The sequence below is a fragment of the Cryptomeria japonica genome, chromosome 3, assembly GCF_030272615.1.
Source record: "Cryptomeria japonica chromosome 3, Sugi_1.0, whole genome shotgun sequence".
NCBI classification, from domain to species: domain Eukaryota; kingdom Viridiplantae; phylum Streptophyta; class Pinopsida; order Cupressales; family Cupressaceae; genus Cryptomeria; species Cryptomeria japonica.
In genome coordinates this window covers 237,070,626-237,084,426 of record NC_081407.1, presented here as the reverse complement: position 1 = coordinate 237,084,426, position 13,801 = coordinate 237,070,626, and the positions used below count along the sequence as shown (strand labels likewise).

At 35.4% G+C, this 13,801-nt stretch overlaps 2 protein-coding genes across 2 annotated transcripts; both read left to right on the top strand.

Annotated features, from left to right (window-relative positions):
• Nucleotides 1-575: 575 nt before the first annotated feature.
• LOC131074392 (uncharacterized) lies at nt 576-1,662 on the top strand. Its single transcript, XM_058011015.2, has 3 exons — nt 576-777; nt 877-945; nt 1,032-1,662. The coding sequence occupies exons 1-3, from the start codon at nt 634-636 to the stop codon at nt 1,485-1,487; spliced, it is 669 nt and encodes a 222-aa protein (XP_057866998.2). The 5' UTR covers nt 576-633; the 3' UTR covers nt 1,488-1,662.
• A 10,491-nt stretch (nt 1,663-12,153) lies between these two features.
• LOC131074358 (uncharacterized) lies at nt 12,154-13,316 on the top strand. The gene is made up of 3 exons (XM_058010954.2): nt 12,154-12,445; nt 12,545-12,613; nt 12,701-13,316. Exons 1-3 carry the CDS (start codon nt 12,302-12,304, stop codon nt 13,151-13,153), a joined length of 666 nt encoding a protein of 221 aa, XP_057866937.1. The 5' UTR covers nt 12,154-12,301; the 3' UTR covers nt 13,154-13,316.
• The last annotated feature ends 485 nt before the right edge of the window (nt 13,317-13,801 follow it).

The window sequence follows — 13,801 nt, the reverse complement described above, 5'->3', positions numbered from 1 at the left end:
TGTAGAAAACACCAAACGTCAGTCGATTTACCCAACCATATGCCTTGCGCCCTGATCAGTGAGATACTATCATTTGCATGTTGGTTTTCTGAACACAGAAGAATCAAATTTGCACGACATGCGTCCCTGAAATCACTTTCCATCGTGTGAAACACGTACTTATAGTCAATGCGATTCAAATGAATGGAGCGCCGACATTTACCAACTAAGAAGGTTGTCTTTTCAAATGTGAGTTATTTTGTATTGTGAGTGGGTTGAGCGATTAAGTAGCGTGGCTGCCCGATTGTTGGCATTCCCACTTGCCCCCTTCTTTACTTCCATACACGTCTACAATTGTCACTTTTGTGCCCTTGCTTTCCTAATATCTGCTCTCGATTAGCGTGTTGGGTTTGACCTGAATCCCCGGTCGACCTTTCTACAGAGACCTCTTACCTTTAACAGAATAAATAAGAAAGCGCGTTGCACTCGTGTTAAGCAATTGGACCCTACAAATGTTGTGTTAAACGTCAGCCATACACGTCCAACGTGCCACACGCCATTTTGTTCATGGTTGCGCCCTTATATTGCCGGCCTTTCACTTGCATATCTGTTTATCACAACAACAGGTCTCAAGACCAAAACCAGAACGAAAGAATGAGCGTGTCATTTGGGATCTTCAAGCCCAACAATGGCGACGAAGTCAACGATGTACTTGTCCACATGACCGCTGTGGCCGCTTCTTTACAAAACACCCATAACATTAACGTCGCAATTTTAAGATGCCTTGACTGTTCGTGGGTATGTCGGTCTCTTTTCTCTTACTTATCAATAGTTATATGATCGTCATAAGAGCTGCTTTGTTTTAATTGCCAGCTAATTATTGTTCTTTTTCTACAGGCTGCTGTTTTTGCAGTAGGAAAGGAGGGATCGGAAAGCGCTGACAGAACACCCTTAAATCTCCCCGAGGTAGGTTAGATGATGAAAATAGTGATATTACCAAAAGATTTCAATGATCATTGAATCTGGGTTAATTTTTTAATGGGTTTATACAGGCAGCAGCATTTATCGAGGGACTAAAGTGCGAGGTGAAAATAGTTGACTCGGGTCACTTCACCCTCAATTCCCAGCAGACAACCAAAGGCGAACTCTTTGCGCAGCTGTCGTTGGGCGATATTGTGAGCGTTCGCAGAATCCAGTGCGGATCCAAGAGACAAGACATGCTCTCTTACTCTTGCCTTGCCATTCTCAAAGCCTATTTTAACCGACTGAATGGCGTATATTCATATTCCTTCTATGACTCACTAGACGGGAAGCGGATTATCGGTTTGGGTATCTGGAATAACATTCAGTCTGCGTTGGCCTTGGTGAAGCATCCAGAAACCAACCCTGCACTACCGTACTGGAAAGAGGGTGGGGCAAAACAGCTAAAGTACCATGTATGCCAGGTTATCTATGCGACACAAACTGTTTTCACCACCACAGATTGTACTCCTGGGTTTAGGATATAAATTGTTCCTACCCATTATTTCCCGGATATTTGTTTGTATCCAGGGTGTATTACACTTATTATTGAAGGAATCTGCTGCGTAAGATGCACGCAAGTTCCATCCAAGACCAAAGACGCAAATGTAAATATTTGTAATTTGATCAGATGGAATAATATTTTTCTTTTTTTTTAACCAATAGGCCGTCTCAAGCGTTGTGGAAATAATATTTATGTTTAAAGTTGTGGAAATAAAAGTCTGGCAAGTCGTTGAAAAACGTTGAAGTAGGTGGGCCATATTGGAATGAACGAAGATCCCCAAAACTGTTCAAATAACTGCTGTACGGGGCTGTTTTACTCCAAGCCATGTGGCATGGCTGCCATTTAATAAACAAGTAGCGTCGCATCAGCCCAACTGTTGCGTTCTGTCAACCAAACCGTGAAGATCGGCGGTGTTGAGCGTTAGGTTTAGTGACGAAGGTCCCTTACTCTCAACTAAGCATGATTAATTTGGTAGGCATGAAATTTCAAATTAATCATGCTTGTCAAATAACTATTTGTTGACAGTTGTAAACATTGATTTTATCTAATATATATATACATAAATATAAATATGTAAGGAAAAGCTACTAGTTGAACACTTTAACTTCGCATTTTTCATGAAAATTTTAAATTACTTTCGATTTTTTATAGCAGCTTATTTGACAAGTTCCCTCTTATAACTAAGGTTTCAATGCTGCATCATCAAACATGATGCCACATCAGCATGCCTTTTGTCAAGGTGTCTGAAACAACCCAAGAAAAAAGGTGATATCAATAGTCGTGCATAAGGGGCCCTTATACCTGTGTAGCTGATGTGGCATCACATGATTGGTTGCTTTTTACAACTAAGGGTACATCCCATCCAATTATGGGCATTAAAGTCACAACTATTCGTGCAATGTTGTCAAAAAAATTAGACATTAAATCAACAAATATGGGTATTAAATCAACAACTTCTATCACAACAATTGAAACATGTTCAACAACTGGATCATCTCCCCTATAAGGAGAGTGATGTTATCAATAGTAAATACTACAAATAAATTATTTAGATATTTTAATTTAATAGTAATTGTAAATATATATATATATATATTAGTTGATTATGATGTGAGAAGAGTTTCTAAATATAACCATGTCATTGTCTTTAACAAAAATTTTTAGAATCACATAATGTGATTCATTGTGAGAATGATAATTTTTCTCATCGTCACTGTCATGATGTGTCACTGAGTGTAATCTATGATTGACTACTAAAAATTAAGATATAATTATATCCAAAAGCTCTTCTCACACATTAATAGACATCAATTATATTAAATACAACTCAGTGCATAAGATGGTCTATTTCGAATATAAGTCAATACATAAATAATCCTAGCCTATTATCATCATTCATTCTAGTTATTCTAATCTTAGCCATAATATTTGATGTACAATTTTATGACCTAAAATCTAATCTCAAGATCTAATTATTCATCAACTTGATTGATTTTCGAAATGGTGGAATTGATCTAAGCTGATTTGAAGTCATGGATTTGAACATCAAATCATTAAAGTTTAATTTCTTAATTTGAGCTCATATTTCCCTCCTTTACTAGTTAGCGTGAGTCCACTACTTAATATAACTAATTTTAAATTACACTTTACCTAGTGGTGTATTTGAATTCAAATGTCAATGAAATGAATCATTTTAGATAGATGTTGTTTGGTCATGTATAATTCATTTAATTCTAAAAGGATAAAAAGAATTATCATCTTAGGTGCATACTTTGTGCTTTCTTCTAATTAGAATTAGTTATGTTCATAATATAGCGTCAGTCGGTCTCCTTCGAACCGACTCTCCAAATCAAAATGTGTGAATGGCCTATCGGCCTTACACATTTCACATTTCGATTATTTATATATATGATCATGCCTTATACTTATGTCGAGTTCTAATGTGCATGTTTAATAAGAAGTTAATAAACAAAATAATGAATTTGTTAATTGGAATAACCGATTGACTATTTACATTTTATGACGACCAATGTCTTGTTCGCCACCCTTAGTGAATGGGTGCGATATCTTGTGACTGTCATATCTCTCCAAAGAGAGATGACTCTTGACAACATCACCCATCGATGCATATTAATTGTTATACCTGCATCGGAGATTAGGATATAAGAGCACATTTGACTGAATTCAATTCATAAGGAACGGATAGCATATACGGTGAGCAATATCAGATATATAACTTATCGAATATATAAATACAACAGACGGAGGCAACCAGATCATATTTCAACATCAGAAAATTATATGTACTGATTATAGATCGATCACACGACATTGGATAACTCTAATAATAGACGACTATAGTTGATAGATAAGAATCGAAGTATATACCTACAACAGATTGTTTATACTTCATTGTTGATCATAGCCTCAACATATATCAGATAGATTGTTCATCGAGTGAAGATATTCATCAAATAGATTAATATACATTTGTGATTGAGATCAACGCATTAATAAAATTTTAAAATTACCTGCATATTATAATCTGATAAAAACTCAACATGGTATTAGAGCAAGCTTAAGGAAAGATCAGATCAGATTCATAGAAGCAGGGTTATCCTCCATTATTGTCTTCAAGTTTGATTACATCTATCAACGTCAAGATGTTGAACGGACTTAGAGTTGAAGATAAACTTGATGGTGCATCAAACTTCGTCTCTTGGAAATTTAGAGTTATGCTTGTCTTGGGGGAAAACGAATTAGACAAACTTGTGAAGGAAGTGGTACCAGAACCAAAAGAAGAGGATGCGAAGCTTCAATGGAAGAGAAAGAACAAGAAAGCAATGAAAATGTTGGTTGATTCTGCATTGTGCGAATTATCTCCAAGTTGTCGAAGGCATGTGACATGTTTAAGACATTAGAGAAGATGTATGAGATCAACAACATGAGTCGAGCTCTCGCACTAAAACAATAACTTAACCACATCAAGATGACAAAAGGAGAATCCATCATGTCTTACTTTATGAGGATTACCAAATTGAGAGATCAACTCTCTACCATTGGACACACTATCTATAGAAAATAATTAACCATGTTATCTCTTAATGGTCTCCCTTCATCATGGGAGTCATTTATTCAAGGGATAAGCGCAAGATCAAAACTCCCTAAGTTTGATCGATTGAAGATAGACTGCATTCAAGAAGAGTCAAGATTGGTTACAAGAGGCATTGGCCAAAGCTCCACAAATGAAGATATTCATGTTCTTTCCTCACACTCCTTAAAGAAGAAAGGTAAGAAAGGAAATTTCAAAAGGAAGAAAGATAAGGAATCTAGTGGTGCTCCTACATTCAAAAGAAGGAAGGATATTTTAGAATTCCAATGCTTTAGATGTGACAAATATTGTCACTATGCAATGAAATGTCCAACTAGGACTATTCCTCAAGCTTCCATTGTGAATGTTGGTGAGACTCTCCACCAAAGGATTTAGATGGATTCATATTCTATTCATCCCTTTCAACCAATGTGCCTACAGACCATAATACCTGGATAATTGATAGTGGTGCATCTCACCATATTACCGGATTTAGAGGACACCTAAATGATTTGGTGGAGAGAAATTTAAATGAAGAATTGATCATTGGAGATGAAACTATACCCCGTAAAAGGAGTTGGGACCTCCTCTCTTCACTTAAAATCAGACATTTCCTTGCAATTGAATGATGTACTATTTATTCCAGGAATTAAGAGAAATCATGTCTCCATATCAGCCTTGGAAGACAAAGGACATTGAATTGCATTCACCGATGGCAAAGTCCTTGCATGGCCCAAGAAATCAAACATCAAGACAACTCAAGTCATTGGATTTCATCATGAATGTCTTTATAGACTTTTCACTGTTCCTCCTTAAGCCTTACTCCATGACTCGTCAAAGCACTTGAAGAGATTCCGATTTGAAAGAGGACATCTTTTAGTATCATATTCTATTTCTCTTTAGGCTATAGAGTTTTGGAGTTCTATTTGTGATGAAGAGATTGAAATTCAAGAGGAATATATAGAGGACTTTAGTGTAGATTCTAAGATTTTGCATTTCTATTTTTTATAAAAAAAATATTTACCTGCAAAAGTGCAACTATCAAGGCATTTATGTAGATGATGATAGCATCTAGGGTTACAAAGAAAAGTTGAGACAAGAGGGATTTCCCAATGAGAGGGAGCATACTACAAGGGGATTTTATTCTAAATCTCAAGATGGTCTAGGGCTTTATCTTATGACAGTAGGTCCAAGGTGGTCTTGGATCTAGCATTTTCAATCGTATGCAGATCATACCAGATGATGAGAGTCTTCTGGAGAAAGATATCTTCCATGATTGGGACCATGTGAGAAGGGTATGCTTTTGTGACAGAGGGAGCAGTTAAGAAGTTCTTCAATTGATATCTAAGGATCTTGGTCATATTAGTTCAGAGGGAGTGGACCATGTCGAGATGGTTTCTCTAGTGATCAGTAAGAGGATTATGATTCATGGGATGGAGTTCCATATATGTAAGCTGGAAGATCTTTATGCTAACTCCTAGGTCATGATATTCCCGGATAGATGGATACTTGGTAAGCTTGGAATACACCAAAAGTAATGCAAACTCCAACCTTGTATTTCATGATAGCTCAAAGCATGTGGAGATCAAGTATCATTATGTTAGAGACATGATGGAAAGGAATGTTATTCAGTTAAGATACATTAGTATTGATGAGTAGATGACAAACACTCTCACCAAACCTCTCTCCAAAATAAAGTTGTGTACTTTCGAAGTTAGCTTGGTATGGTGGAGAATAAGCCCTAGCTGAGATTGAGTCTCAACATCATTGATTTGTTTATATTTTATATTAATGTATTCTTCTCTTGATAAGATGTTTAAAGTGTAAACTCTTCTTAATACATTTCTCTTTGAGAGAGTTAAGGTGAAAGCTCTTATCTCCACCCTTTGATATGGTTGATGGTGGATGTCATCAGTGTGACACCATGAGAATACCACATGAGAGAGTCCATGGCGATTTTCTTGTACTTGTGTGTTTATCCTCTGGATGAGCCATGGTGAATATCATTGTGAGGTGACGATCTAATAATGATGAACACTTGTGCATCTTACCATCATTATGAAGTGACAATCTCACAATAATGGTTGATATCTCGTGAGATGATATCTATGGATAAACCATAATGGTGGATATCATGTGAGGTGATATCTAAGGATAAGCCATAATGGTGGATATCACGTGAGGTGATATCTATGGATAAGCCATAATGGTGGATATTACGTGAGGTGATATTTATATATAAGCCATGATGGTTGATATCACAGTGAGGTGATATCTATGAAGGAGCCATGATGGTTGATATCGTGGTGAGGTGATTTTTTTCCTTTCCACATATGGATGTAGCCATTGTAGTCAACCATCACGATGAGGTGATATGACTTGTAGAAATCAAGAAGGATTCCTCCCTAGCTAAAAGGGAGTGTTGATAATATAGCGTCAATCTGTCTCCTTCTAGTCGACTCTTCAAATCAAAATGTCTGAATGACCTATTGGCCTTACACATTTCACATTTCGATTATTTATATATATCGTGCCTTATACTTTTTCTGAGTTCTAATGTGCATGTTTAATAAGAAGTTAATAAAAAAAATAATGAATTTGTTAATCGGTATACCGATTTACTATTTGCATTAACTTGTGTTTATGACGACTAATGTCTTGTTCACCACGCTTAGTGAATGGGTGTGATATCTTGTGTCTGTCATATCTCTCCAAAGTGCGATGACTCTTGACAACATCACCCATCGATGCATATTAATTGTTATACCTGCATCAGAGATTAAGATATAATAGCACATCTGACCGAATTCAACTGATAAGGAACGAATAGCATATACAGTGAGCAATATCAGATCTATAACATATTGAATATATTAATACAAGAAATGGAGGCAACCAGATCATATTTCAACATCAGAAAATTATATGTATTGATCACAGATCGATCACACAACATTGGATAACTCTAATAATAGATGACTATAGTTGATAGATAAGAATCAAAGTATATACCTACAATAGATCGGTTATACTTCATTGCTGATCAAAGCCTCAATATATCTCAGATAGATTGTTCATCGAATGAACATATTCATCAACAGATTAATATACATTTGTGATTGAGATCAAAGCATTAATAAAATTTAAAATTACCCGCCTATTATAATTTGATCAAAACTCAACAAGTTCATCATCATTCAACTAATCTATCTAGAGGTTTGATTAAGAAGATCATATTGAGCATAATTCAATAGATTCTCTAAAGTGTTTGAAATATAATTAATTCTAAAGATTCTTACAATTAATTTTTTTATTCTTAAAGATTAGTTCCAATGTGCTTGCTATTGGGGCAAAGAGGGCGAGTGTTCGCTCTTGGACTTAGTACGGGGATGGCTTTTGGTGGGATATCATACTTCCTCCTCTAAACCCTAATGTTATTGATTAATAAGAAGTAATATAGATATTATCTATTTTATTTATTTGAGATTATCAAATGATATCATCTAACTCTAATGATTGAAAAGTATACATGTATATATATCCTTAGTTGTGGTTGCAGGGTTTAAAATCAAGGTTAATATTGTTAAAAAGGATATTTTACTTGGTAAAGACAAACCCTAACCAAATTTCATCTCTTGTTTTATTGTATTTGTGATTCCAAGGCAAATTCTAGGGTAAATTCATAAGGGGACATTACACTATATAAGAACCCAATTTCTCAAAAATGTTCATTAACATAGATAGGGAATGAATTTTTTTTGCATAATTTATTTATTATTAATATTATAATTTTATTATTGATGCATATTTATTATTAATAGTATTATAAATTATACTTTTTTAAAATCTTATCTAGAATACTGTGGTCATGAAAAATTTTGAATCATGAAAACTTTGTTTGATTTCTCAAAAAAATTCCCAACCTAACAATTTTTGTTATGATATGGGTGACAAAAGAAGGAAGGGCTACATAATGAGGTTTGAATGAAGGATCCTCTATTGAAGAACTCTTGATTGAAGGTTCCCTTTTCACATAAATATTTGATAAAAGGTCCTTCATTTGAATTTGCCTTTAGTTAGTGATTATTTCTATCCATGTTTTTCTAAAAAGATTAAAAATAGCTTAATTCAAGTCCCCTTGAACTTCATTTATACCTCATTAACATGTGGAATATGGTACCTCCAAATAAAGTTCCATCATTCAAATACATTCAATGAGTTTTATTTGCTAAGTCTCATTTCTATGAGACGTCTTGTAATAGGGCTTTATGCTTTTTCCTAATGGAGAAGGCCACAAGTGGCATCTTTTTGGTTCTAACAATCTCCAGTTAACTAAAAATTATGTGTCTTATTGTAAATGTAGGAAGAAAAAAAAGGAAAGAAGAAGAAAGATAGACTTGAAAGCATAAAATAAAAATAAAATCAAATCTTATCTAAAAAAGTCCAAAAATAATTAAGTTTAATATAAAACCCTCCATGAAAAAAGTCCAAAATTTGGGCCTTCATAAAGGAAAACAATATCATAGACCTTCCAAGGTTTGCACTTTTATTCTACTTGGTAATGAAGTGCCAACTATTTCCAACAAGCAAGCCGGTCTTTTTAGCTATCTGTGTTATGCGTGGGTTGAGCATGGAACAAAGCGAGCTCATTGCCCAATTGTTGAACCTCCAATTATCGCATTGTTTCCTTGTAGATTGTAAATATATTTTCTCTCTTTGTAGTTGTCATGTTCTGTGTTAGTTTCCTCTATTTTTGAATTGATTATATGTGTACAAATGTCAGTTCAGTCTTATGAGTGCTTTGTTATATGCATGCCAGCCTACCACACAGCTTTTTTCACATAGTTGAGAACTAATCTCTCTCTTTTAAAAAGTAATAATAATAATATTTATTTTTAAATTAAAAAAATATATGTATTTTCAAACAATAATAATTATCAAAATTTATAGAATAAAAATTCAAAGAGGTTTACTACAATTCTACGATTTTCAGAATTGAATTGAATTCACAAAATCATAAAGGTTTATATAACCTTTTATAACCTTAATATAAAGATAAAACTTCAACCCAATTCATTTTGAAGCAACTTTAATAATTGTATTTAAAAAAGAGTTGAAAATAAGAAGCTCTCATCCATAACAATTCAATTATAATCAACATTAGATAACCACGCTATCATAAGACATCTTACAATTCATTTTCACAAATTTAGATATAATTTTTTTATGTATCTTTACTCTAAAAAAAATCTTTTTTGTTTCTATCCTCTCAAACTTTTCTACCTTAGTTACCTAATATCCCATGCAGTGCACACAATTGAAGAAATGAATCATTGTATCCCACATTGCATGATGCTAACATTATTGGCATGATGGCCTTTGATTTGGAGACTGAAAGTGATTAAGCTTTGATTGGAGTAGTCACATGTGATGCCCATCCAATTGCATAAAGCTAGAGAGGTTCTCATCTAGTGAGTTGCTATAGGAAAAGCCAATAAAGAAAATTCACAATGCAATGAGCTTTGTGCCTACTCAAACAACATTGATAAACAGGGTGAGGCCCTTTACCCCTATATTAACCTATAAAAGCGCCACCCTATAATGCAATATTTTAATCCGAGCTAAAACTTATAACCATTATGTCTATCTTCTAACATCTCAACATCTAATTCATTATAAAATGTAAAGATCTCCTTGAAATTGTCCATATGAGTCTTCTAGAACATTTACTTATTTGATTGATGTTATTGACCCACCTTTGTCTTTGGGTTAACACAGTTATAATTGTATAAATGGATCTACCTAGACAATTGTCCAATGTAAAAAAAAGTTGTCTAAGATATAATCTCTTTGGCTCCAGCTCTACTGTTTGGCTGGTTGTCCTATTTGACTGTCTCTATGATGAGCTGTCTCTATGATGATTGTTCTAGTTTTGGTTTTGACGATTGGTTTTAGATCTGTAACATATTAGAGCCCTTCCCCACTTACTTTAACGAAAAAAACATTTACTTATTTGACTTTAGCAACATAGACATCCAAAAGAACTCAGTCTACAAATAGAGTTGTCCTTCAACTAATGAACTTGCACACAAGTCACAGAATCAGACAAAGAACCTTTCTCCAATTGCACGATGGACAAGCACATATAGATCGAATCATTGTAACCTCTTATCTCTTCATTTTCTATTACATCATATATTTTATATGACCTTGACTATCTAGAAAGCAAGAGTCCATTAGACAATCCTTACTTCTTTCTTCCATTCTAAGCAATGACATTAATATTTTTTATTTCAAATTTAAATTTTATCGAGACTGATTCAAATTAAGACCTGCGTTGAGAACTTAAAAGCAATTAGGAAGTCGATTGAGATAATATTCTCTCCATAGGTTTCTAGGCTTGCTTACCCTTGAAAAGTTTTTATTATTTCGATATTGTCGGTAATAAAATCCATTGATCAATTTATTTCCGTCTCATAATTACGTTGTCAGTGCCTATTTCAAAAGTATCATTATTTGTTTCATCCAAAAATACCAAACCTTCGCTATTTTAATTGTGTTCTTTCATTAGAACCCACCCCTATTCGACACTTAGATTCATTTTGGATTGTTTTTCTTTGCTTTGTCTAAAGATTATGTTTGGTTTGGCAAAATGTTTGCAACAAAAGAAATAAAAAATTAAGATAGGGTGGGGTACACCCATTTCCACCTATATCAAATTACAAAAGAAATGTTTCTTTTGTACATGAGAAGAAAGAAACAAAAGAAATCAAGATTAAGATAGGGTGGGCCACACCCATTTCCACTTGTATCAAATTAAGGAAATTGAGAGGATTGCTCGTTTTAGAAAAGGCAACTATCCAGTTCCGATGCAAGTGATGCAGAAAGCACCAAACATTTGTCGATTTACCCCACCATGACCGTCCAGCCTTAAACCCCACACATTGAGCAACATATTAAGCTCAGAGAAAGTTAGTCAACTCTAAGTGTTTAACACTTTTAAGCATAGAAGTGTATTCTTAGTGTGACCATACACCTTAAGCAACATATTAAGCCTAAAAACTGTCATTCAATTCTGAATGTTTAACACTTTTAAACCTAGAAATATAAGCTTAGTGTGTGATTTAGACCATGCCTGTTAGACCCTGATCAATTAGATACCATCATTTACACGTTAGCTGTCTGAACACAAAGAATCAAATTTGCACGAGTTGTCTGAACACACAAGAATAAAATTTGCACGCCATGAAATCACTCTCCATCGTGCGAAACACGTACTTTTATCAATGCGATTCAAATGACGCGCCGACCTTTCCCAACTAAGAAGGTTGTCTTTTCCAATTTGAGTTATTTTTTTAATGTGAGTGGGTGGAGCGAGTACAGTAGCATGGCTGCCCGATTGTTGACATTCCCACTTGCCCCTTTCTTTCCTTGCATACACGTCTACAATTTTCCCTTTTGCTCTCGATTAGCGTGTTAGGTTGGACCTTTCAACAGATACCTCTGACTCACAGAATAAATAACAAAGCGCGTTGCGCTCGTGTTAAGCAATTGGACCGTCCAAACGTTGTGTTAACAGTCATCGATATACTTGCTAGCGTGCCACAAGCCATTTTGTTCATTGTTGCGTCCTTATATCCCTGCCTTTCACTTGCAAATCTGTTTATCACACACACAGATCTGGAGACCTAAAGCAGAAGGAAAGCATGAGTGTGTCATTTGGGATCTTCAAGCCCGACAATGGCGGCGACGTCGACGATGTACTAGTCCACATGACAGCCGTGGCAGCTTCTTTACAAAACGCCCGCAACATTAACGTTGCCATTTTTAGGTGTCTCGATTGTTCATGGGTATGCAGCTCTCTTTTTCCTTATTTATCTATAGTTAGATAATAGTCATAAGAACTGCTTTGTTTTAATTGCCTCCAATTTTATTTTATTTTTCTACAGGCTGCTGTTTTTGCAGTAGCAAAGGAGGTATCCCAAAGCGCTGACAGAACAGCCTTGAATCTGCCTGAGGTAGGTTAGCTGATGAAAATAGTGATATTACCAAAAAGAATCAACCATGATTGAATCTGGGATTAATTTCTGAATGGGTTGATGTAGGCAGAAGCGTTTATCGAGGGATTAAAGTGCGAGGTGAAAATAGTGGACTCGGGTTACTTCACCCTCAATTCCCAGCAGACAAACAAAGTTGACCTCTTTGCGCAGCTGTCGTTGGGCGATATAGTGAGCGTTCGCAGAATCCACTGCGGATCGAAGAGACAAGATATGCTCTCTTACTCATGTCTAGCCATTCTCAAAGCCTATTTTAACCGACTGAACGGCGTATATTCATATTCCTTCTATGACTCGCTTGACGGGAAGCGGATTATCGGTCTGGGTGTGTGGAATAACATTCAGTCTGCGTTGGCCATGGTGAAGTATCCAGAAACCAACCCTGCACTGCCGTACTGGAAAGAGGTTGGGGCAAAACAGCTAAAGTACCATGTATGCCAGGTTGTCTATGTGACAGAAACTGTTTCCACCACAAATTGCACTCCTGGGTTTAGGACATAGATTTTTCCTACCCGTTTCCAGGATATTTGTTTGCATCCAGGGTGTATCACACTTCTATTGAAGGAATATGGTGCGTAAGATGCACGCAAGTTCCACCCAAGGCCAAAGATGTAATGTAAATATTGTAATTAAATATTAGATGGAACAATTTTTTTCTTTACCATTAAGCCAGCTCAAGCGTTCTTCATCCTTGATGGCAGATTTTGACCCTACACCGCCACTAAATTTCAACCACGCGTGTTTGAAGTTGTGGAAATAAAAGTCTGCTATGTGAACGAAATTCCCTAAAACTGTTCAAATAGGTGCTGTAAGGAGCTGAATTTGCACCTGATATTTTATAAACAAAGAACAATGCATCAGGTGGGCAGTTGCCAGCTGTTGACCTCTGCCAGCGAAACCATGAAAACGGGCAGTTTTGAGAGTCGGATTTAATATATGAAGGTCCCTTACAACTGCTCTCAACTGGGCGTGGAATTTAAAATTAGTCATGCCTGTCAAATATTTATTTGTGGACGGTTGAAAAATGTGATTTTATCCTCCCATATCACTATACTTGCTTTTTATTTTCAATTAATTAGAAAATAAAGTCATAGGTACATTCTGATCTATATATAGACATCGCTTTCCAACCCATCTCCTACATATATA